Here is a 26,278-nt window from a genome sequence, read left to right as displayed (position 1 = left end):
TGTTAAGATTATAATTGGATTCTGCTGTATGCTGCAAACGTCACCACTTCTGAACTCTCCCCGGAAAGAGAAACCACACCTAGAAATAGCCCAACTCAGGCATCCCAAAAGAAGAACCATATTTAATTGTGAAAGGGCTTGGTGAGGGAAAGCAGAGGAACTTTTGCAAAAAAAAAAAAAAAAATAGCCATTATTTCGCTGTGGTGGCTCAAACACCATCTATGGAAAGGAAGAGGTTATATCAGATAACATAAGAGAAAGCCCTTAAAGGCTTATTTATATACATGCGAGCTTGGTTGTGGTTAACATACTAGCTCTTGTTGACATGCTAACTATTGCCACTGACTTGTTAGCAATTATTGTTGACATGCTAGCAATGACTATTATTGTTGGCGTACTAGCTATTGTGGTTGACATACTAACTATTATTATTGGCATGTTAGCAATTAGCGCGGATTTGAACAGAGATCCGTGGACTCCAAATTCAGTTCTCTTTCCATTTCCACACATTTCCTGGTCTGAAATACCTGGCAATCCAGGAGCTTCCACCTCGTCTCGACACTCACTGTATTATATGACTGTAAGTCACTTCTTCTGTAAATAGGAAATGATGCTAACTATATGGTCTACAGTTATTTTAAATGGAACTTCTCTTTCTAAATCTTGCTCCTGGACTTTGTTGGTAAATTATAGAAATGCTGGTGATTTATATGATTTATTTAATATCCTTCAACTTTGTTAAAATTGTTAATTGTTTCTAAAAGTTTTTTAGTTGAATTCTTAAGAGTCTCTACATATATCATATCATCTGTAAAGAGTGATAGTTTTGTTTCCTCATTGCCTATTCTAATTTCTTTCTTTTTTTTTTAATTGTTAAAGCTAACATTTCTAATGCAATACTGAATGGTAGTAACTGTGGGCTTCATTGTTTCACCCTGATCTTACTGGGAAGATTTCTATTTTACCCCCATTATATGTAATGCTGGTTGATGGTTTTAGATTTAGATACTTCTTATCAATTTTTTTTTCCTGAGGCTGGGATTAAGTGACTTGCCCAGGGTCACACAGCTAGGAAGTGTTAAGGGTCTGAGACCAGATTTTAACTCGGGTCCTCCTGAATTCAAGGCTGGTGCTCTATCCACTGCGCCACCTAGTGGCCCCACTTCTTATTTTAAGGAAAACTCCATTTATTCCTATGCTTTATAATAATTTACTAGGAATGGATGCTGTATTTTGTCAAAAGCTTTTTCTTCATCTATTGAAGTATGATTTGTTTTAGTTTTGTTATTGATATGATCAATTGTGCTGAGAGTTTTCCTATTATTGAATCAGCCTTGCATTCCTAGTAAAAAATACTTCCTGGTCATAGTGCATTATTCTCATGATAAAATGCTGTGATCTCTTTGATAATATTTTATATAAATTTTTTCAGCAATATTCATTAGGGAAATCCACAACATTTTCTTTCTCTGACTCTTCTTGGTTTGGGTATCAACATTATATTTGTGTCATAAGAGGAATTTATTAAGACTCTTTCTTTGCCTGTTTTTCCAGATATAATACTGGAGTTAAGTGGTCTTTAAATGTTTGGTAAAATTCACTTGTAAATCCATCTGACCCTGGAAATAATTTTTCATTAAAGGCTTCTTCAATTTCTTTTTCTAAAATGGGGTTAAGTATTTTGTTTCCTCTTTATTAAAATAATGCTCATTTTACAGCTCTTGCCTCAGGTGGTTGTTAGAAAATTCAAGTGGGATAATGTCTGGTGCTTGCAGATCATGAAAGAATTATATAATTACAAATTGTTATTTGGAGGTTGTCTCAGTCTTCATAACCCCGTATGGGCAGATCCTTAATGTCAAAACAACAAGCCTTTGCTTTGTGTCTTGTGTGTGCAAAGTACTTTGAATGGAGGCAGAAGGGTGTTTTTTTTTCCCTCATACTCACTTTTTCTTCTTTTCTTTGATTTGTCTAGCATCAGTTCTTAAAACTCGCCAAACCCCTCTCCAGCCTCACACCCCTGATTGCTGCTGCAAAGGAGGCCACCAAAAACAACCATTAGAATCCCCAGCCCTCCCCAGCATCTTCCTGCCAAGCCTGCTGTGAACATTCCCGCAGAGACCTTCGATCCCTGACATGCTTCTGGTCCTCGCCTCCTCGTGGTTGTCCTCTTCTTCCTGCTCTCCTAGAGCTCTCGAGACTGGGAACCTTGGGTAAAGATTGGCAGAAATAGCTTTGGTTCAGGGTCAGCAAGAGGTCTGTGATGTAGACACTGATCCATCCATTGCTGCTTCTAAGTCAAGAACCTGCCCTCTCTGTAGTGGTCCAGGAAGAAAAGATTGCATATGGATGGTCTGGCATCTTCATGGAGAACTGTTGAACCTGATTCCCACATAGCAAAATATTTTCTTTTTCTCCCTATAACTTTTATTGTCACCCTACAAAGAAAATAGAACTGTTGGTGGGCTGATTCCATGACAGTCCATCTATTCCAGTAGTGGAGGCTTCCATATTTTCTTGTCTTCCTAATCCCAAACCACATTTACCAATCTCATTTTAACTCAAAGATGGGAACAGCTGGAGGAATGGTGAGCAGCTTTAACCAATAGGAGAAAGGAGATAGCTTTGCTTCCTGGAGTCTGACATGGGCCCTCAGGCCCATTGTGGAGCGAGAGCTGGACCCTTCAGTGTTTGTGCGCTGCTTGTGACCATTGGGAGGACTTAGCCCAATAATGGCCCCTGTGCTTTTTTCGTGAACCAGCCTTGCCTAATATAACAGTTTTCAATCTTGCTCCTGTACCCTCTTCTCCTCCAAAGCTCGCTCCCTCCCAGCATTATTTTCTACACGTTTTGTGCCACTGAGAAGTTTCCAAGGACACATGTCGGGTGAGGAGTAACACAAGAGAAAGCTGGGGCAGGGAAATTTGTTGAGCCTTTTTTTTTTCTTCTTTTAGGGTGGTTACGCCTCTGCCAACTTATTATGGATTATTTTTAGAGAGAACTCAGCTTGGTTTCAGCCTAGAATTTTTAGCTGGACAGTGAAGTTGGCTCTTCAAGGCAGATGAGCCAAGGGGGAGAATTCAAGCACTGCTGGATCTGGGACAGACTTCGTTACAAGAAGGATTGGATAAACTTGGCTTTTACAGTGCAAGAAAAATAGCATGAGATGATGCTTTTGGCAGTCATGATGGAGATGCTCTCCCATGAGATGTGTGGCTTGGCTGTTGGCTTTCCACGTGCAGTTGGAATGGTTGGCTCACATCTACCCCTTCTGTAATCTGTTCTCCCAACCTCGATAGGGCCTGAGCTACCTTTGCCATGGCCTCCTGTCAGACCCGTTGGCCACCGAGTCCTACTTCGAAGGTGTCCCAGACTCCGTAGCACAAGTTTCTATTTCCTTCAATAAAAGGAGATGAAAATACTACATGTGCATCATCTTTCTTTATATAAAAGCTTCCAAGGTCAAAAAGTAGGGACCATGTTCTGACCCGAGATAATTTAATTCTAGTAGATGACAGGTTGTGGGTATCCTTAAGCATCTCTTCCTTGACCAAATAAACTATCCCAGGGATTTGGACTCAGGGGACCAGGCTTTGAATTTCACCTCTGACATTGAATGTCTTTGGATCTTTAGCAAATCTCTAGGTTTCAATTCCCAATTGGTAACAAGAGTATTGTAACAGGTGAAACTCTGAGCTTTTTTTCCACTCTAAATGTATGAATTTTGAGTGTGCTGTACAGTTCATCCCTATTCTCTACCCACTGCTGAAAATATTACTGGAATGTGGAGAATCTGAGAATAGCTAGATGGTCCAGTGAACAAAGCCACTGGGTTTGGAGTCAGGGAGACCTGAGTTCAAATCTACCCTCAAACTTTTACTAGCTGTGTGATCTTAAGCAAGTCATTAATCCTGTTTGCCTTAGGAAATGGCAAAGCAGTCTAGTATCTTTGCCATGAAAACCCGAGGGTCATAGTCAGACACAGTTAAATAGCAACAACATGGTGGTCCTGAATCTGTACCCTGGTTCTGCTACTTACTTACCTATGTGGTCATAAAAAAATCACTTAATTTCCTTAGGTCTTGGTTTCCACATTTATAAAATAGGGGTGTTGGACTAGATAGCCTTTAAAAATGCCTTCAAGCTCTAAATCTGTAATTCTATGATACAGTGGGAAGAAAAAATACGGATCTGTGATTGGAAACTTCTGAGTTTGCACTTCTGTAAAATGGGGATAATGATAGCATCTATCTCCCAATGTGGGAATCAAATGATATAATATACATGAAATGCTTTGCAAACCTTAGAAGGCTCTAGACACATTAGCTGTGACACCATGGATATAATTAGCTCTAAGCACGTTACATGCATTATCTCAATTGATTCTCACATGTTTCTGAGGCAAGTGTTATTATGATCCCCTAAGGATTTGATCATCGACACAGGTAGAGGTAATTCAGGATTGGATGGGAAATATTACACTTTTCAAAACAAGGAAGGGAATGGAGTCTGTAAATGATAGACCAATGAATTGGACCTTGATTCCCTAGAAGAATTCTAGAATGTATTATTAAAGAATGGTTAATGAGCATCTAGAAAAGAGCTTATACGGTTTTTATCAAGAACAGTCCTGTCAGACTAAACCCTATTTTCTTTTGGATAAGGTTAATGGACTGGTAGATCAGGGGATACTTTAGATAATAGGTGACCTAGATTTAAGAAAAAGCATTTAATAAATACTTGTGATATTCTTTTAGAAAAGTAGAAGCAATATGGGCTAGACAAATAATGCAATGAAGCAAATTTGGAACTAGTAGAGTAGTGGCTTCGGAGTAGTTATCATCTTGGGAAGATGCTCCCAGTGGAGATCCCTAAGGACCCATATCTATCCTTCGTGCTGTTTGGATGATTTCATCAGGACCATGGAAAAAGTCATCGATGGCATGCTAAACAATGTGGAAATGACAAAGCTGAAAGGGGTACCCAATCCACTGGATGGTGGAGTCAAAATTAGAAAGAATTTGGACAAGGACAAAAGGAAGTTTTAACTACAACATTAGACTGAGAAAATTTTAACAGGGTGAATTGAAAGTTCTTATACCTGATTTCAGAAATCAACTTCATAAATACAATTATTTTAAGATATGAAGTTCGTTATTAACTCAGGCTGATTTGGAACCATTGGTCACAGTTTGCCAATCCTTGGACTAAACTAGTGGATTTATGATATAGTGGAAAGGAGTTTAGGTTATAGAATTTAAAAGTCTAGGTCTGAATTCTCATTCTGTTATTTCCTAGCTTTATAATAATAAGTTAATATTGATATAGTACTGATTCCAGGCCCACTGTTCTACCCTCCGAACCATCTAGGTCCCTCTAGAAGGCAAAGCAGATATTGTTCCCATTTTTAGCGGAGGAAAACTGACACCCAGAGGGGCTGAGGTGTGGATTGGGGGGGGGATACCTAAGGTCACAGGATCAGAGCCAAGAATTGACTTTGACCACGAATTTCCTGATTTCCAACATTATTCCATGGAGTCCAAGGAAATAGTATAATTAATGGAGTCCAGGTGCCCTCTGCTGGTTGTCTGTGGTTTTTTGACAACTCCAATAATTCCAATCTTGGCTTTCTCACTTTGAATTTCACAAACATTTCAAGGCCCTCTTTTCTATATGGAAGATTCTTTGCAAAGGCACTGAAGAAAAGGGGGTCATGAGGGCCACTGGAGTATTAAAAAACACATACAAGAAAACAAAAAGAAGAACCAAAAGGAATCAGAGAAGCAGGACAGCTTTGAAAGTTGCCTGCTGAATTTATTATATACTTAAAACAAAAACAAGCTCAAAATTATAGAGATTTGTAGTTTCATTTACATTCTTTTGGACTACTCTGTATTGGAAATGTATATTTTATTTGGTATTAATTTCAGAATTTATAATTTAAAAAAATACTAGCCTATGTCCTCAATGGTCCTGATTCTTACTGGAGTCTACAAATGTACACAGATTATTAAATATGATTTGAGGAGGGAGTCAGCCTCCTGCAGGAAGTAGTTTCTGAAATGAGCCTCAAAGGACCCTGGGGGGGTCTAAGAGTAAATAGACACTGCATTCCAGAGAATGTAGGAGAGCCTGTGCAAAATCATAGGAAGACGAGCTGGAACCATGAGTCTGGTAAACAATTACTGGTCCCATATGGCTGGAACAGAGTGTGTGATGGAGAGTGCAGTGAAGTAAATCTTTATGAGTGGCTTGATTCAGAAAAGGGAGATCTTTAAGTGCCAAACTGAGGAGTCTGTGTCTTCTCATAGAGGTGATAGGGCCATTGGAAATTGTGGAAGAGGAAAGTAACAGACACGCTCTAGGAAGATTATTTCTGTAGCTGTTCAAAGAATGGATTGGAGGATGAGAGAAGGATGAGGGAAACCAATTAAGAGGTTATCACCAGCTGAGATGCTATTGGTTTTTTCAACAATGAGGTGATTCAGACCAATTCCAATAGACTTGTGATAGAGAGAGCCATCTACATCCAGAGAGAGAACTATGGATATGAATGTGGGTCACAACATAGTATTTTCACTTTTGTTGTTGTTATTGTTATTTGCTTGCTTGGTTTTTTTTTTCCATTTTTTCCTTTTTGATCTGATTTTTCTTATGCAGTATGATAAACATGGAAATATGTTTAAAGGAATTGGACATGTTTAACCTACATTGAATTACTTGCTGTCTGGGGAAAGGGAAGACATGGGGAGGGAGGAAGAAAATTATACAACACAAGTTTCGCAAGGATGAATGTTGAAAACTATCTTTTCATTGTATTTTGAAAAATAAAAAGCTATTATAAAAAAGAAGTTATCACAAAAGCTCAGGCAAGAGCTGATGAGATCCTGAACCAGGATGCAGTAGCTAATTGAGTGGAGAGAAGTAATGGATGTGAATTTTGTTGAGGTAAAATTATTAAAATTAGATATCTCATATCTGAAAAGGAGATGAGGAAGAGTGAAGAGTCAAAGATGATTCTGAGGCAGCAAACCTGGGTAACTTAAAGAATGATTTTGAATTATTTGATTTGTGCAGTCACTTTTGCAATCATGTCCAATAATTCTTGACCCCATTTGTGGTTTTCTTGGTGGAGATAAAGTGATCTTCTCCCGCTCATTTTACAGCTGAGGAAATGGAGGCAAATAGAGTTAAGTGATTTGCCCAGAGTCATACAGCTAGTATCTGAAGAAAAAAATGGAATACAGGTTTTTTTTGACTTTAGGTTCAAAGCTGTATCCACTGTATCACCTAGTGGCCCTAGGTGATATTAAGTTCTATACAATTTAATCTAAGGGATAAATTTACAGGGAAAGATAAGTTCTATTTTGGACAAACAATGTTCAATGACCATGGAACATCCAGGTGGAAATATCCAAATATCTGCTTGTGGCAGAACTAGAATGCAGAAGAGACTTTAGCTGGACATATAGAATTGGGAATTAATTGCATAGAGATGAAAATTGAATTCGTGGGGAAAGATAAGATCACTGAAAATAGAGAGCTTAGAGTAGACTCCAGTACATACACATGAAAGGCAGGACATAAAATCACAGATTAATAGCTAGAAGGCCTCAGAAATAATCTAGTCTTAACTCATTTTACTTACAAGAAAAGGGAGACCCAAAGAGATTAATTCTAGATCTTCACCATCATTTTTCTATTGTATTTTTCCCTCTGTCTGATTATCCTGTCAAAGAAGTAAAGAAAGAAACAGATGGAAGAAGAGAGAGAAGCAATGTAAAGATCGAGAGAGGAAAGGCCATGTACTAGGGATGGGATATTTAATAGCAATAGAGAAGTCAACAAGAATGAAGAGAGAGAAAAGGCCACTGGATTTAACAATTAAGAAGTCTCTGATCACCTTAAAGAGAGCTGTATCGGTCAAATAGTGGGGACCAAAGCAGGATTTCAAGAAATACCAAATTAAGAGGGAACTGAGACAGGGAAGAGATAAAAGTGGATAGATTCTTTTAGGAATTGGACTGTAAAAAGAAGAGATACATGGGACAACATCTTGATAGACTGGCCAGATCAAGAGAGAGTCTTTTAAAAATGCTTTTGAAAGTTTGGGAATAGTAACGTAGGAACCAATAGATAGGGAGAAATTAAACATGAAAGAGAAGGAATGATGGGAATGATAGGTGGAGATGGAAGAGGATGGCACCAAGGGCATAGATTTTGGCCTTAGCAAGTAGAGTCATTTCTTCATTGGAGATTAAAACAAAGGAAAGGGAAGAGAGTGATACAGGGTATTGAGGGGCATGGTAGGGGAATAGGGAGCTCACAATGGGTGAAAAATAGATAACACAATATGATATGAAACAAGGTCTTTCACTGAGAGGTAAATGGAGACGGAGTTGGCATGGTAGCATCAAGGCCACAAGCATTTATTAAGAGCTTATTATGTGGTAGGAACTGTACTATATGCTAGAATATATATATATATATATATATATATACATATACATATATATATATATATATATATATATATATATAATATATAATAATATAATACAAGCAAAAACAAGGATAGTTCCTGCCGCCAAAGAGCTTACATTCTAATGAGGAAGGAATAAAAAGGAAGCTGAAAAACTGAGGAATGGTGTCGAGTAGGAGATTTCTTCATGGGAGGGGGTTGGTGGCTAAATTTGGAGAAGTAGACATGGCTTGTAGGAGCTCCAAAATGGAATTGCCGGGAACTCATAAATGGACAAAGGTCTTTGATAAGATGGCCGACTTTTATTGAGGGTCAGAGAGAAGACAGATACTGATTCCCCTTTCCCCTTAAGTCCTCTCCTAAATCCCACTTTCAGATAATCCAAATAACCCAATATATGCAATTCTTCTTAACATATTTCCACATTTATCATACTGCACAAAAAAAAAAATCAGATCAAAGAGAGAAAAAAATGGAAAAAAAAAACCCAAGCAAACAAAAAAGGTCAAAATACTATGCTGTGATTTACATTTAGTCTTCATAGTCTTCCCTCTGGATGCAGATGGCTCTTTCCATCCCAACTATATTGGAATTACCTTGAATCACCTCATTGTTGAAAGGAGCCAAGTCCATCACAGTTGATAATCATATAATTTTGTTGTCTCCTGGTACAATGTTCTCTTGGTTTTGTTCACTTCACTTAGCACCAGTTCATGTATGACTTTCCAGGTATTTCTGAAACCAGTTTGCTCATTATTTCTTATAAAATAATAATATTCCATTACATTTATAAACTATAACTTATTCAGTCATTGCTCAACTGATGGACATCCACTTAGTTTCCAATTCCTTGCCATTACAAAAAGGGCTGCTACAAACATTTTTGTCCATGTGTGTCCTTTTCCTTCCTTTTGATCTCTTTGAGATACTGATGTAGTAGAGATACTGCTGAATCAAAGGGTTTTATAGTCCTTGGTGCATAGTTCCAAATTGCTCTCCATAATGACTGGATCATTCACAACTCCACCAACAGTGCATAAATGTTTCATTTTTTCCTACATTCCCTCCAACATTCATCAGTATTTTTTTGTCATTTTAGCTAATCTAAGAAGTGTGAAGTAATATGAGGTCATTATTTTTAACTCAGGTTTCCCTGATTCTAACTCCCATGTGTTATCCACTATGCTATTCTAGCTCTCTCAAATCATGAATTTATTTTTTAAAAATTATGTAACTTTTTTCTGAAAGGGGGATACATAAACTTCACCAGTTTGGCAAAGGCAACTGTGACACAAAAAAGTTAGAAATCCCTGATCTAGAAAAGTGGGATAACTACAAATAGCCAAGATGCCTTCATTGAGGACAGGTCTTACCAAAGGAATCTCATTTTATTTTTTGACAGTGTTACTAAGCTGGTAGATCAGGGAATGATTATAGTTTACATAATTTTAGCAAAGCATTTGACAATCTGTTGTGCTATTCTAATGGGAAAAAATGGAGATGTACAAGTTAATTGATAGTACCACTTAGGATTTAGAACTATTTGAGACAGAGATTTAAAGAATAGTCATTAATGGTTCCATATCAATTCAGAGAGTGGCCCCAGAATTCTGAGCTCCTGAACTTAATGAACTTAGAAATGTTGAAAGTTTCCAGAAAAGAAGTTTAGGGACTATGCTTTAATAAATCTTCAGTTGACACAAAGTTGAGAGAGATAGCTCACACTTTCACTTTCACTGAATTCAAAATAGACCTTCATAGATTAGAATACTGGGTCTGATTGATTACACAAGCCTGGAATGCACTCCTCCTCCTTTGCTTTCAAGCTTGTCTCATAATCCTTTGGTCATCCCTAGTCATTCTGATCTATATCTGGCCACTTGGTTCCAGAGGAGAAAATGAGGCTGATGATTTTGCACAGCTTTTCCTTTCTTAAATCCAATTCACTTGCATGTCATGACATCATTTCCCTGACATAATAGTTATCTTTGAGAAAGAAGGATAAACAACAACAAACAACAAACATGAGGCCCTTCCTGATACCCCACTGCTTTTAGGGCCTCCCTGCAAATTACCTTTAATTCATTTTACATATATTTGTATGTGTCCCTTACAGTTATTAACATTTTTGTGTCATGGACTGCATTGACAGTCTGGTAATTTATCGTCCTTCTCAGAATAATATTTTAAATGCACAAAATGCAACTAAAATAAAATATATAAATAAGGTAAAATACAAAGGATTACATATTGAAATGCAGTTATCAATATGGTCAAGAGCTTCCACCTTGGGGATATGACTTATTGGTGTGTCCTTCTGTCACTAACTATTTGCAAAAATGACAAACCAGATATGACTGGGTTCAGAAATCTGATAATTCTAAATTGAAGACAGAAACACAAGAGAAAAACCCACCACCTTCAAGAAGAAAGAATTGAATAGAAGTAAGTGCATTTGGGGTGAATTGTAATGAAATGTGTTCTGCCAATATACATTGAATGCTATAGAAGCATTGCCTTCTTTTGTTACTTCTTTTATTGTTTAAGTTTGTAAAATGCAAATAGGTTGTATAATTTTTAAGTAGCTGTGCTGAACATTTCAACATCAAAAGAAAGAACTAGTGAGATTGAATGAAGACTTCGTGGTGCTGCTTGGGTGGTTAGTTTTGGTCTTTTTAGACAGTCACTAAATATTTGTTAAGCACCAACAATGTTCCAGACACTATTGAATGCTGGGAATACAAAAAGCAACAAAAAACCAGTCCCTACTCTCCAGAAGCTCATAATCTAATAGGTGAGACAAGCAGCAGTATATAGGATAAACAGAAAATAGGAGGGGAGTCACTAGAATTAAGAGGACTCAGGACAGGATTCTTGTAAAAGGAGAGATTTTAGTTGGGACTTCAAAGAAACTAGGAGGCAGAGATAAGGGGGGGAGAGAAGGGGAGAGACAGGAGGGGAGAGGAGAGGGAGAAGAAGAGAGAGGGGGAGAGAGGGAGAGAGGGAATATGAATGAGAATTATATCATTCCCATAATATAACATAAATAATAGCCAGGAAATGACTTGAATTGAGAATTTGGGTGGGATTACAGCAAAGTTAGTTAAAGGAGTAAAATGCAGATCTATATGTAGCAAGGTCCTGGGGAGTTGTAAAATGCAATTAACTAGAGTGCTTCCTTTTGTTGTTGTTCAAATTATTTTAAATATTGGAAAGTACAATCTTCAAAATATGTAAATGCATTTTAAAACCTAAAAAAGATTGTTAAATATTGAAAAAAAGTTTGACCTTGATGTGGTCTATGATATGGGGTTCCCACATGGGTGATATAGACCACAGATAATGGTAGAAACCAAAAGCTGGGGTTCAATCATGTGAAGAATTCACAATGGCCATTCTCTTTAGCAAAAGGTAGATTTGTTTTGGGAGTATAGCTTACAGAGAAAATGAAGGGGTACAATAGACGCTGGGTCTGGTAAATATGAAATAGAGTTGGGAGAGCACAGAAAGGGTTTTTAAATGATGGAAAGGTCAAGGTCCCTAGTGGAATTAGTAAATGGCTCCTACTGGATTTGAACTCATTTCTTCCTGACTCTGTCCATTATCACTTACATTCTAACTGAAGAGATGGCATATAAAGCCAACTACAAGAATGGACAAACTCATTTCCAGACGATTTAGATGGTCTTAGAGACCCTCCGGTATTACCTACATATTTTATACGTTTGTAGAACGTATGAGCTCCCTAGTGGAACTTACCATCTACCAGGAGAAAGGAAACATTCCATGAGGTTGGGGCAGGCCTTTAGTCCTGAAAAGGACAGCAGCCCAAAAGAATTAGCTAGCTGTAAGGAGAAGTGGGGTTGGGAAGCATTGTGGAGTTAGGAGAGATACTACACAGCATGGGGAAAGAGGGAAGGAGAAAGACACCAGGAGGCAGCGTGCTGTAGCGGACTGGCCTAAAGGAAGGCAGTGATCTCCTCCAGAGCCTTCTCTTTGCCTGCCTCAGGAATCACTTCCTCAACATCTTAGATCCCTCCTTAGGATCCCCTTATCTATAAATTGCAAATTCCTTTAAGGGTTTCATTACATCTTTGAAGCAATCCTCAAAACCTACTGCAATGCTTGGCATATGGTAACTAATAAATACTTGAATGATTGAGTGCAATTAAATATGATACAAATGCAATTAAATATCTTCCATACATTTGAACAAATATAAAATCTTACACTTAGGTTAAAAAAAATTACAATTTACAAATAGAACTTAGGGGAGGGGGCAGCCTTTCCTCTAGACCCTGCCTTCTTACCTGGCTTCGGAACTAATTCTTAAAACGAGGCTGCTCTGAGAAGGAGGCTGCGCATTGATCTGATAAGGACTGTTCACTGGTGGCTGTTTTGCCCTGCTGTGGGAACGAGGCTGTTCTGGGCTCTGGAGCGAGGCTGCCTGTGACAGGTAGGCGCGCAGACCTTGCCTCGGCAGGGCTACGAGTGTTTGGGTTCTTCCGCCCCACTTTTGGCGCTAGCCCGTCCCGTCTAACTCGAGTCTTTCGGTAGAAGGTAGGATTCAGTTGGAATTTAAATTAGGGAAGCTTTAGCCTGCTGGCTCTGAACTTCGGCTCGCGCTCAGCCTGCTCCTGAAGTTCAAGGGACTAGGGCGAAGGAGGAAGCCCTCCTTGTCTTCCACTGTCTGCAGGCCCTGAGAGCCTAGGAAAGCCTGAGGGAGAGATAAAGGAGAAAGAGAGGAGAGAGGGAAAGAAAAAGGGTTCTAGCCCGGCTTGTGGTCTTTTCGTGGCCTAAGTTTGGGCTGAGAGCTGCTTTCCCCCTGAGCCCCAGGCTGGTTAGTGTATCACCAGGTGCATCACCTTTCTGCCTTCCTCTGTGAGATCCTGCGACCCTAGGAGGTGCAAGAGAATCCTTCCTATTCAACAGGTCCTCCCTGCCTCATTTCTCCAACCTCCACTTACCCCCCCCCAAAAAAAAGGGGGGAACAGCAGGGTTTCCCAGACAACTGGGAACTGTTCGACTGTTTCCTACATTGTAGCCCCGTTTACACAGAGAACAGACAGCAATAAAAGAATGACCAGCCGAAGCATCCTTCCTTCACAGCTGCTAGGTTACTTGCTACAGACTGAATGTGCCTGCTGCAGAGAGTTGGTCCTTTCTCGGTGCTCTTCCTTCCTCTATTGCTACTGGGGCACCTTGCTGCCAACTTTAAACAAACGCCCTTCAAGATGCTGCAGAAAATTGCCCAATTTCCTCTACAACTGCTAAACACTTTGCAGCCACTCCGAACTATTGAGAGATATAACATAGGAATGGGGGAAGAGATGATACCCAAGGGGTCCTCTTTCTAAAGCAGGATAGACCAAGCTGCAATATTAAAGTCCCCAGGAGAAATGTGGAAACTCTGTACCTGGATGGAGAGAAAAGAAATAGAGGAGAGGTGGGAGAGAAGAGATGAAAATGAGAGCTAGGTTAATAGGAAAATTTTTTTCTGTAAATGAAAGAACTTTTATATTCTACTGTTAATAGGGAACAAGGATTAAATTAAATTCAAACATCAAGTAATTTATGTGATACTGAAGTTTTTTTTTTTAATTTAAAAAGAGACATGTATTTCAAGCTTCATGAAGGGTAACTTCCTAATCAGGAGGTTGGTAGTTTTTTTGAGGTTTCTAATCTAGAAGAGAGTCAGGTTCTCTCATTTATTTGAGGAACAAGTTTCAGAAAGCACTGATCTATAAATGAGGAGATGGCAGGGAAAAGAGGAGAAAGAATATTCCAGGAAAATAGGGACCTCTCTTCCTTGGAAGTGGAGAATCTGCTCTGTTGGGTTTTTCCCACAACAACCTAGGAGTATATTATGTGTCACGGGGAATTTAGGTCTTCTTATTTTTGCCTATTCTGGAAAATGGCTATTCAGTACACATTTATTAGCATATTATGTATATACAAGGTTCAAGAAACACAAGGACACTCCTCTGGCCCCCCAAATGAAATGTCCAACATAACAGCACTATGTTTTAAATAGAAAAAACAGGTGTAATTGCAAGGAACTGAAGAAGGGGATTTGGGACTTAAGCAACTGAAGAAATAGGATAGGAAATAACCTGGGGAGTCAGAAATTTGTCAATGCAGAGTTTGATAGTGGCAAGTGCTCATCCTAGTCTTCCCTGAATCAGTCAGACCCTATTGCTTTATAGGTTTTCCCATGGATGAGTATGGAAAAGACAATTTCAAAGACAGTTTCAAAATTATTCTTCAGTAGGATCATCTAGGCCTAATCTGGCCATTAATCTAACCTAATCCTCCAGAGGGTATGAATCATAATTGACTAACAAACTGAGTAGCAGATGTCTTTCTTCTGGTCAGGAGAGTGATTTTTTGAAGCTTCTAAATTTCTTCCATAATGTTATGCCACAGTTCTCAGTTTCTATAATTATCCTGACCCAGTCCTGACTCAGTTTCCCTGCTTCTCATTTCTGCACAACCTCCCCTCCCTCTTTATCAGAATATTTGATAAGGATAAAAGATCTTATGCTTTAGAATATCAGAATGCCTTTCCCCATCCTAAGCTACCAGAATGTCAGATACCTTCTTATCAAGATGTCTCTCCCCATGTCCGGGGTCCCCCCCCCCCATGCCTCTCCTCACCCTGTCAGAACTGGATTGTCAGAGTCCTGTTCCACTCTTAGCACCCGACTCCGTCACTCCTTCAATCTACCCTCTGCCTCTGAGCCATGTGTACATATGTCACTGAGAACTGATTGTTGGCTGAATTCTTGGAGATGATAGTCTCATTCAGCCCTGGAACCAAACCGTGTATCCATTTGATCCCAGTATGTCTCTCCTTTTAATAAACTATTAAATACTATCTAATCTCTATCTTGTTCAGTTTCTTCAGAATTATGATAGTTTGGAAAAGACTAGGGAGCTAAGTCCCCAGACACAGGTGCATTCTTGGAGTAGTGGGTGTGATAAATGGCTCTCTTTTATCTTCCTCACTGGACAGAAAGAAGCAGCTGTCTAGGAGAAAGCATTGCACTCTCTTCCCCCCATTCCTTTATGAAAGAGAACCCAATATTAACCCTGGAGCTCTTTTTCCTCCTTCATGAAAGAGAGACTATTGGATTCACTTGCACAAACATTTATCAGCTGCCTGTCAGCTAATAAGAATTGTTTTTTGGAGGATGTTTGCTTAACTGCTTTTTAAAGTTAGTGTTCACTATCATCAAAATATTGAGAATGTTCATCTGTTAATACTGATCTATAAGCATGAAATTTTATGCATGTCATCTCTAAAAAAAAAAGTCATTTCCCACTGATAGATACAGCCAAATACTGATATCAGTCCATATGTTTGTGATTTTAATTGCACATATTCATTGCTTAGGGAAACTAGGTGGGGCAGTAGAGGGCCTAGATTCATCTTGGGTCAAATGTGACTTCAAATGCTAACTATGTGACACCAGGAAAATCTTAATCTTAATCCTGTTTATCTCAATTTCCTCATCAAAAATGAGCTGAAGAAGGATATGCCAAATCATTCTAGTATGTCTGTGAATAAAACCCCAAATGTTATCATCTAACAGTTAAATGACTAAAAAAGGGCAACATTCATTGCTTGGAGGGCATTTTTAGAATTCTGTTATATTCTCTTGATATTTGCCTTTTAGCATGTCATTAAAATTGCAGATTAATCTTTTCCAAGTAAAGGTTTGATAGAAGCTTCTTAATTTCACAATTGATAAATTTTAAAATATGGATATTTCTTTAGCACTTGCATTTGAGGTCTAGGAAACTGTTGGAACTGCAGTTTGAACTCAGAAAATAATGTCCACTGAAAATTTGTGTGGAGATGTTAGTTAACTTGTAACAAAACAGGGAATATATAAAGTAGATTAATATTATTTGTGATTCAAACAGCATTACATGTTATCCAGTGACTTTACTGTAGTATATAAGTGTAATCTTAACTATCCTGGGCCCCACTGTCCAAAGGCCAATTAAGTTACATTGCATCCTTCCTCCAGAGTTTTCCAGTACCTTTAAGGATATTAGGGATTTCTAAACTCTATATAAATAACATCAGCCCCTCCCTTCCCCTCTTATTACTGTTCCCTTAAGTGTAAGGATGGTCCTTTAAATTAAACTTTGATGTAGGCACTAACAGTTCAATTCATTTTTGCAAAGAAATATTTACTTTAAAAGATATATATATATATATATATATATATATATATATATATATATATATATATATATATATATATATATAGAGAGAGAGAGAGAGAGAGAGAGAGAGAGAGAGAGAGAGACTTATCTAAAACATGGGAGTCAGTTTTTCCCTGCTCTGCTTTATTCTACCCAAGTCTCTGAGTAGGGGATAGGGATTAAGTTTTATTAGTTCATGATTTAGCTCAGGTCTTTCAGAGAAGTCTTAGTTCCAAGTCTAAAGTCTCCCTCAAGATCTGCTTTCTCACGACTTCACTGCCAGGTGGGATTGCTGACTGTACCATCTCACTTGGAATCCTGGCTCCATAGTCACCATAGCTCAAATGCCTGCATGTGTTGGGGATCCCTGCTGGCATCTAAAACTAAGAAGGTCCAATGAAACAGAAACAAACATCCCCAGCTAGAGTAAAAGAGGGACAAATAGAAGGAAGTCCTTCCTCTCTTAGCATTTCAATTTATAATATCCACACAATGGGTGAACATCCTAGTGATGCAGGTTGTGGTCCCTTTAAGAAACTAATCCTTTCAGATTGATTTATTCCATTCTACTTCCCAACCTCACCTAGCTGATGCATTATCAATTCAAGAAGCTAGGACCTTTGATTCACAAATCCTGGTCAAAAGCACCCCTTTGAATTCCAATAGAAGATCCTGGCCTGTCCCAGTCCCCATTGGATCTGAGCCAACTTGGGACTCCACCCATGGGCCCTTTTAGCTAAATCTCTCATTATAAAAGAGCCAAGCTGGAGTCCTCTCTTTGCAGAGGTTCCAAACATGACAGCCTTATACCTGGCATGCCAAGGATCTCTACCCACTGGAACACTGTTTCCAGTGCCCTCTATATCTCTACCTTCACCCTTTACTAACTAGACTTTAACCTTACTTCCAAACCCCATAATAAACCTCTTTTATCAATCTAGGTTTTTAGATCTGTAAATTCTTTTACAGGGGACTCTTGCACCACTACCAGACCTCATTTAACTCTGTATCCTTGCGCCGAATGCAAAGGGGGTTGCAGGGGAGCTCTATTTGTCTCCTATACCCCAATCCTGCCACTAGATCTCAATTAAACCCTAATTTCATTTAGGTACCCCAAATCTAGACCTCATCATTAGTAAATATCTATTTTTATTACCTGGATGAGAGATCATAAACCAGCAAGCACACCAGGAAGACTGTTTCAGTCTTAACAGTTTTAAAGATTTGGTCAGTTCTAATTTTGCAACCAGTCAAAGGAGGCTGTCTCTTTCTCTCTTTATTTTCCATGTTAGGGAATTTGGGAATGTCCAGATAAATGTGAGTCACAGAAGTGTTTGCTAAATTTATTAGTAATCTCAACAAGTCTGAAGCAAAAGGTAATTTCAAAGCCACTAAGTGTCCAATAATAGTGTTTGAAGTCACTCATAAAAATTTTAATCTCGGCTCTGAGCCAAAAACAAAACAAAATAAAACTTTTTTCTCTTCTTGTTTTAACATATTATACAGTGGTGATAAAAAAAAATTTAAATGGCACAGTTCATATTGAAGTGGGTTGGGAGGTCCCTTTAAGAAATTGTATTTCCTATTGATCTGTGATTTCTTTCAGATTCCCAGACCCTCCTCACTGAGGCATATCCTCCCCAGTCCAGGATGCTAGAGCCTTTGATTTAATTACAAATCCTGGTCAAAAGCATCCCTTTAAATATAATATGCTACTAAGATAGCTAATATAATAAGCTTCCATCAACTAAGGCCTTCATTAGCATAATTCTTATCTAGCAAAACAAATTGAAACATTGGATGTATCTAAAAATGTAATGGACATTCTCTATCTCTCTAGTCTACCAAGAGATGGAGGAATATGATTAATCGTCAGTCATTTATTAGTCAATCCAGTTTTGTCATTTTTTCCCTTTATAATGTTTAATTTTATCAATTGTTCTCTTAGTTCTGCTCACTTTATTGTATATCAGTTTATAAAAGTTTTTAAAGGTATCTCTGAATTTATCCTTTTTCATAATTTTTAACAACACAGCAGTAATATTTCATGTTTATGTGCAATAATGTGTCCAAAGATCTTTCAATTATTGAGCACCACTTGTTTGCTATTACATAAAGTATTTCTGTGAAATTATAGATCTTATCCATTTTCCTTTGATCTCTTTGGGGAATATGCCCACTGAGATAAAAGGGTATGCATAGTTTAGTGACTTTTTTTTTGTATAATCCCAAATTGTTTTCAATTTTTGTCAATTCTATCAACAGTCTCTTAGTGTACCTGTCCTCCCAAAGCCCCTCCAATGAGAAATCTACCAAGGAGAGTTTCACCTGCTTAGTAAATCTGACACAAGCCATTTCTACTAACAATTTATAGTCTAATAGACAAGACAAAATGCTATAGAAAGATTAAATAAGGGTACAAAGTTTAGATAGAGGTTTTAAGTGACTTCAGCAGAACAGTAGGAATGTCATACACTGGAGAATTCAAGCTGGTCAAGGGTCAAGAGATACTGCTTTTAAGAAACAAATTTACATTTGTATGTATATCTATATTTTATTTATACCTATCTTTTGTTTTTCTTCCTGCATCCCAACTCCAGGTCCCAATCAGAAAGCCATACTACTTGACAAAGACTATATATATATATATATATGTATATATATATATATGTATATATATATATATGTATGTATATATATGTATGTATGTATGTATTCATGTATATATATTAGAAAAAAATAAAGGAGGGACTAAATCAGCAAACCATTATCGTAGTGAAAAAAAATCTGAAAATAAATAATGTTCCACTGCCATGGATTTCCTAATTCTTCAAAGCACTGAGACCTTTTGGAATCTAGTTTCATTTTTTGTTTGTTTGTTTGGTTTTGCTTCATTTCTCCCCCCCATTGCTTGTTGGTCTCATGGCCAAGCCAATTCTTACTCTGTGTCTCTGCTTATGTTTATTGTGACATTTTACCTTTAATCAAGGATTACTTCTTCAGTTTCTCTAACCATATTATGCTTTATTATTCTTAGTTATCACACTCCTGACATTAATCTTCTTACATTGCATTCTCACTATCTTTGTGTTGACTAGATCTTAAATGGATAAAGTACTCTGGTCACCCTGGTTTTCTTCTGTCTGAGTATGTGTGGAAGGGTTAGGGGCTCTAGTACATTGTTTATTGCCATCTTAATCAGAAGTTTTTATAAAATGTTTCCAAGTTGGTGCCAGGAAGCCATCCAGATCCTCCCAGGTGCCCTAAATCCTTGTGGACATATTCTTAGGGAAGATGATTTTCCTCAATACTAGAGTGAAAAGGAGGAAGTCATTTAGGAACAACAGGACCTGGACTAGTTCTTAATTGTTGAATTCTCTTGGTAGATGGAAGACATAGGTTTTCCTTTTAAGCCCAGTGAGAATTCAGGCAGTAAATAAGTCAGTCAATAAACATTAAGTAACTACCATGTTCCTGGCATGGTGATAAACATTTAGGATACAAATGTAAAAAAAAGAAATAATCCCTGCTCTCAAACAGTTTATGGTTTAATGGGTAAAGACAATAGTCCAAAAGAAGATGAAAAGTTAAGGGGAGGGAGAGCTGGGCAGCATGGGAGTCATAGTGGAGAGATCTAAAGGAGTATAGCTGGGTGGACTGGGAGAGATGGCTAGCCTGAGGGCTCTCCTTGAGACCGGGCTTCTGGGCTGCATCTTCTAACATCATTTACATCTCTTTACATTCTCAGGCCACACCTGTGGACAAGACCATATAGTTTTCATTTATTTATTATAGTTTGTATTTATTGGATTGTATAGTCTATGCAGAGAATACATCAGCCTTGAAACTCTCTGTCCTAGAAGCAGAGGCACTCAATTAATTGGTTGAGCAGTTTTGCAAAATGACTGCCACAGTTCATATGAATTGTGTGCTTTTTAGTAGAGGAAATAGAGTGGAAAGGGAGGCCTGGCAGTTATCAGATTCAATAAAACAAAAGTGTTTTAATTGCCTATTTGTTCAAGGCACTGTGTTAACCTTAGGGCTAATTTTTTTTAAGTCCTGCTTCCCAAAAAAACTTAACCTTTCTGTTTGGGAAAGTGGGTAACATGGCATTGAAATAAAGATATGAAGAGGTACAAAATGTAGAGCTACAAACTGGCAAGAAATTCTTGGTATTTGGAAAGAGCAAATAATCTTGAAGATCAAAAACTATTTCTGAGGAAGGCTTTATTTTCACTTGGGTCACGAACTAATTCCTGTGCTTCTTGGGTGCTCTAGTCAGAGGGGGAAGAGGATTTTCTTTCAGCTTGTAAAGAAGAGTGCATTTTGAGTCAAATTAGTGAAGGAAATTTCTCTGTTTCTAGTTGTGATGTTGATGCATTGCTTTGCCATGATTAGTGTGGGAACAAGAGAGCTAAATGAAAAGTGTCTTTCTAGTTAGGAAGATGGATTGCTGTTCCATCTCTTCTCCTTAAGGCTGAATCTATTCATAACAAACTTTAGTTCTTTCTAAAACATACAGATCATCCTATAGCAGAAGAGGAATATACTGGTATAGAACTATCTTTCCTGGATTCAAAGGTGACTTACTTCGTTACTTTCTATAAGGACTGGCTTGGTTCAGACAATCCTGTCCTTCAAGAGCAGAGCAAACAGAGTAGAAGGTATAAGAGGATGGAATCTTAGAGGCATAAGTACTTTGTTCTGGGGAAACTGGCAGGGACTATCCCCTTTGGTTCTTTTTTTATGGGAGAGAAAAGTAAGAGTATAGACTTTTGAAGGAGCAAGTACTAGACTTCCACAAACCTTTATTAACTACTAGTTATATACAATAGAAGGTAGGAGAAAATATTAATTTTTTTCCTTAAATCGAACTCTCTGCCTATAGAATCAATGATCTTAGTTATAGGTCACAACACCTCAACGTAGGCCATCCATGTATTGCAATTAGAACCTTGACTTCAGCAGTAAATATATAGGCAGATTTTACCATCAATGTAAACGTAAGCCCACTGATGACTTAATTCATTTGTCCCCAGGTATATATTTAAAGGAATATGTCCTAAATAATTGAGATGTGATACCTAGGAGCTTGAAGATGCACAGTGAGATAATATAAGTGATTTATCACAGATGATGAATTATCTTTAAATGCTAATTCTATATGATCTTCTAGATCATCCTCTGAATATCTTTTGACAGGACACATTTCACTCAATGGACTTTTGCAACATATTGTTGGTAAATCCTGCATTCTTCTTATATGAATATAATCCAAATTGTGACCACATATTACAGATGGCCTCTATTGCAGAATTTTATTCTGCTTTTAGACATAAAAGATTGTAGCATGAAAGAGGTACTCCCAATTCATCCTGCTCCTTAGAATAAAAGCAAGTTACTACTACACTTTACTCAGGAATAAATCCAAGTATGAGTAATCTAAGATCTAGTCTATGTCTACCTGCATATAAGTCAGAGTAAATCACATCCTTTAATGGTGAAATAGATCCTTTATTTAAATATATTACTGATGTTAAAACATGGCAAATGTCAATGCAAACATTCATAGGAATATCAGAGCCATAACAATTCTATTTACTGTACAAATAGCACAATACACTTTAATATACTGGGCTAATGTGATAGACTTTTTTATGCTGCAACTTGTATAACTGAAATGGGTTAAAAATGGACTCATTGCAATATATATTTGTAGATAATAATGGAGTGGTACTTGATGGATTTGACTATAGATATGTATAATAGATTATACTATAGATAGTATAGATATATATTATAGATGGCTCTCTCTGCTGTCAGGCTTTCTTGATTGTCCAATTTTCCAATTTGCTTAAGCTTATTCGATGCTCCTTCACAATAAATCCACTGTAAGGAGCTATAATAAACTTAATGATGACAGTCTGTTGTTTAGTATATACTGGAAAACTTTCTCTAAATAAATCTTAACTAAGTTCTGCTCTTGAAATACAATATCAGACATTGTTCCTAACATCCAAGTTAATGTGGAGCTAGTTGTTGCTTTTTGCCTAACTTTAAGAAATTTCCAAATTGTATAAAAAGTTTCTTTTTATAAGCAGATACCACAGCTTCTTTATCACAACTTAGTTCTAATAATGTTAGGGTGGATTTTGGAGATATCTACTACAACTCATCTTGACTCAATCCAGAGTTTCTGATCTATTTCATCATCAATTAGATGTGCAGCTGTGGTATATGGATGCTATATTTCAATTATTCTTTATCTCCTAATTGTGGTAATTTCTACATTAAATATGGTAACCCCTGATAAGTAAGCCTAAACTGTCAGCTAAATTCGTCTGCACCTATTTTAAGAATACACATATAGCAGGTTTCTGACAAAAATTGTTTACCATCCATTGTTTTCTGAGACATCACAGCTATAGAAATTAGGTTGCAAGCAAAGATAAAGGCTTGCTGAAAGTGTATTGTATGACCTTTCCCTGATCTATTGTATGCAGTCATGAAATCTGTTGGGACATTAATAAATGTACTCATTGTATTCATATTTCCAGCAAGGCCTTCTTTATGTCCTGCCATACTGGGCAGCCTAGGAATTAAAGTTCCTCCCATCATGATATCAGGAGGAACAGCTGAAAGGTCTTTCTCTTCTAAGAGTCTTTTCAATTATATAGTTAAATTTCTCTATTCAATGACATCCTTGATTCTAAACCAATCAAATAAATAAACAAATGTTCAGCCATGTTTCCAATTCTGGTCTGTGGCAGATTGGTTATACTATCCCTATTAACTTTAACTTGCGTCTTGGGTCCCAAACAAAATATGCTAGATTATTCTGCATTCAATAAAATCTTATCCAGAGGTTTGAGGATAGAAAATACAATACTCTCATTCATGGCAGAGGGATTAATCTTTCTGAATAAATGAAATTACTCAGCAATAAAAGGCATTGTTACTTCTTCCAGTTTTTGTCCCCATTCTGTGTAATCTAGATCATTAACTTTTAATAAGTTTGCGGTCCTAGCAGTACAATTTGTAAGGATATTCAATATTGACATGTCCATATTCAGTCTTCACTAGTAGTTTGTTCATTACATCTGATCTGTATCTTTTGCTTTCAGATACAATATCTCCAAAGCATAATCTCTGAATAGCTATAATTATAATAGATTTTTGGAATTTATCTAATAAAAATAATCTGTAAGCCACATTACTCATTTCAAATATTGTACTCATCACTCTTGGATAAAGCGGCTCCAGTGTGGCTAGATCTGATGCTAAGATTTTTGCCATCTTTGTTAACAACATAAAGAACAGGTGAGATAACTGATTTAGCATCCACAAGCATGGCATCTTCTTCCTATTCCTTTAAAACACTTTTTGGCCATATGGACTAACTAATGTTAAGATAGATAGGGTCAGCAATTAGAGCAGTATAGTCTTTAGAAAATGGAAACAATCTTGATAATTATATTAATTGTATTCCTTCTTCAATGGAAGTTTTAATTACAACAAATTAAAAGAGTAAAAGGTCAGCAACACCTCTAAACACCTCTAAACAGAATGGATGGAGCAACTGCCCAGTAGATAACCCATCTAAAGTAGGCTCAATTATTGATGTTGCAATTATTCTATCACACTGTGCCATAACTCTTGAGGCATCTGATATAACCCTCAGCCTATGATTAACATAAGCCATGGTGAGTGATCTGATTGTGGAGCAGCTTCAGTGATGATATAGTACTGGCTAATTTGGAATGTAAATTAGGAAATATCTCTCTAATGCTGTTTGATACTCTAGACGTTATTGTGAAGAGATTTGGTATACAACTGTGCCTTTAAAATACTGCCTGTTCCCATATTCATAGAGAAAGTAATTAGTCCAACATTCATCCTTTTTTAGTTCATGGTTCATTGCTTCTGCATGTTTCATAATTAATTTTAATATGTTATTGATATAGTTGGATTGTCTCCTTACTCTAGAATGAAGCCTTTCACATTTATATCCTCAAGAACAAGTAATTCTGAGCATGATGACATAATAGTCCATAATTTTTGAATCATTCTTTCTCCTGCTTGTTTTGCACCATGAATACGGGTTCATTGATCCTCCATTGGTGTTTTGTCAGGAGATTGTTTAAGAACATTGAACTTGTCTTGAATTATAAATGTCCATCTGAGTCTTATACTTCCTAATTGGAAAAATTGCTCTCTCCCTTGTAATGTATTTAACTATTTACATAAAGCTTTTTTGGACTTCTGCTCTGAAGTAATTGCACTAAGATGAATAATTTAAATTAATTACAAATTTAGTATGGTCAATTGAGACACTAGCCAATTTAGCCAAGGCATTGTTTAATCTTACTGACATCATTGTTAAAGTGGGTTTGAATATATTAAATGATCCAATTCTTGATATTCATTCTGAAACAACTTGATATACCTGATTGGACAATGACTGAACACTAAAATACTTATCTTTCCTTTTTAATTCCATTTCTTTTGGTACTAAAATAGTCAAGTAGTGGTTCATATCTATTTGTCCAAAGCAAGATGGCTCTAAGATCATGAGTGTATCATCCAAAAGATCATCAATTAAGGCTTTGACTAACCTTTTGGCTCCACGAATAAGAGGATGTCTTAGAGATATTTTTAAACTTTTCCCTGTAAACTGCTATATTATATTCTTGGTCCAATGTTCTCTTGTTTCAATACCAGATTTATTGGAATCCACATCATTTATGGTGGGATCTAAATCCAATAGTTTCTATGTTTCCAAAAGTTAGATGTCTTCAAATTTACCATAGGATGCATCTTGCGGCCAAGTCATATTTGTATTATAATGAGCCACTCTTGGAGAAAATAATAGACTATTTGGCCAGGTTCCGTGTTTAAACCTTTGTTATACTCATCAATAAAAAAAAACAAAAACATTTTTAATCTTTTTGCCATAAGCAACCAAATCAAAGAAATATCTTTTCTTTAATTTCATGTTATGGAATTGCTCTCTACCACTATCTTCCGAATTGATTTCTGGTTAGAAATATATTTCGTAAACTGAGAAAATTTCCAAAGCAATTGTAGGAGTAGTAGATACAATAGTTTCTATTAAATACACAGTTTCTATACAATAGTGTTTCTAATCAAACATCCTTTGATCCAGCAGTGTTTCTACTGGGCTTGTATCCTAATACAATACTGTGTATCGTATAGAAATTATCTCTGAGCAGAGGTGATACATAGTTGAAAGCAGCTTCTGTAACATGTTTGAATTCTAAAGGTAAATCTAGACTGATAGGATTATAAATGAAATGCCCTTGATAAAATTGAACTATGGATTTTGCTTCTTCAAAATAAGTGTCTGTCTCTGCAATCACAATAGCCATCATCAGTCCAGTTTAAGAACTGCAATATCATTAGATGAGAAGTAGTTCATGATATAAAATCAGTGATGTGGCTTGATATTATAGTAAGTTCACTTGAGACTTAATAGTATTGGCAAATGCTAAAAAATGGTGGTATGACATCAGACGTTATACATTTTTCTGGCCTCACAAGTACCAGAGGCTGGATAAA

General features: G+C 37.1%; 1 protein-coding gene across 5 annotated transcripts in view; it reads left to right on the top strand.

Annotated features, from left to right (window-relative positions):
* PAK1 (p21 (RAC1) activated kinase 1) overlaps positions 1-3,424 on the top strand; it is a 187,730-nt gene extending 184,306 nt beyond the window's left edge. For all 5 annotated transcript variants that reach the window (XM_074304143.1, XM_074304144.1, XM_074304146.1 and 2 more), the window contains exon 15: positions 1,976-3,424. In XM_074304143.1, coding sequence (XP_074160244.1) covers positions 1,976-2,062 — 87 coding nt within the window. In that variant the 3' untranslated portion in view covers positions 2,063-3,424. The remainder of the gene's footprint in view (positions 1-1,975) is intronic.
* Positions 3,425-26,278: the final 22,854 nt, after the last annotated feature.

This window comes from Sminthopsis crassicaudata, chromosome 3 (genome assembly GCF_048593235.1).
Source record: "Sminthopsis crassicaudata isolate SCR6 chromosome 3, ASM4859323v1, whole genome shotgun sequence".
In the NCBI taxonomy this organism is placed as follows: domain Eukaryota; kingdom Metazoa; phylum Chordata; class Mammalia; order Dasyuromorphia; family Dasyuridae; genus Sminthopsis; species Sminthopsis crassicaudata.
Note: the sequence above shows the minus strand (reverse complement) of the source record. Positions and strands in the feature narration are given on the sequence as shown.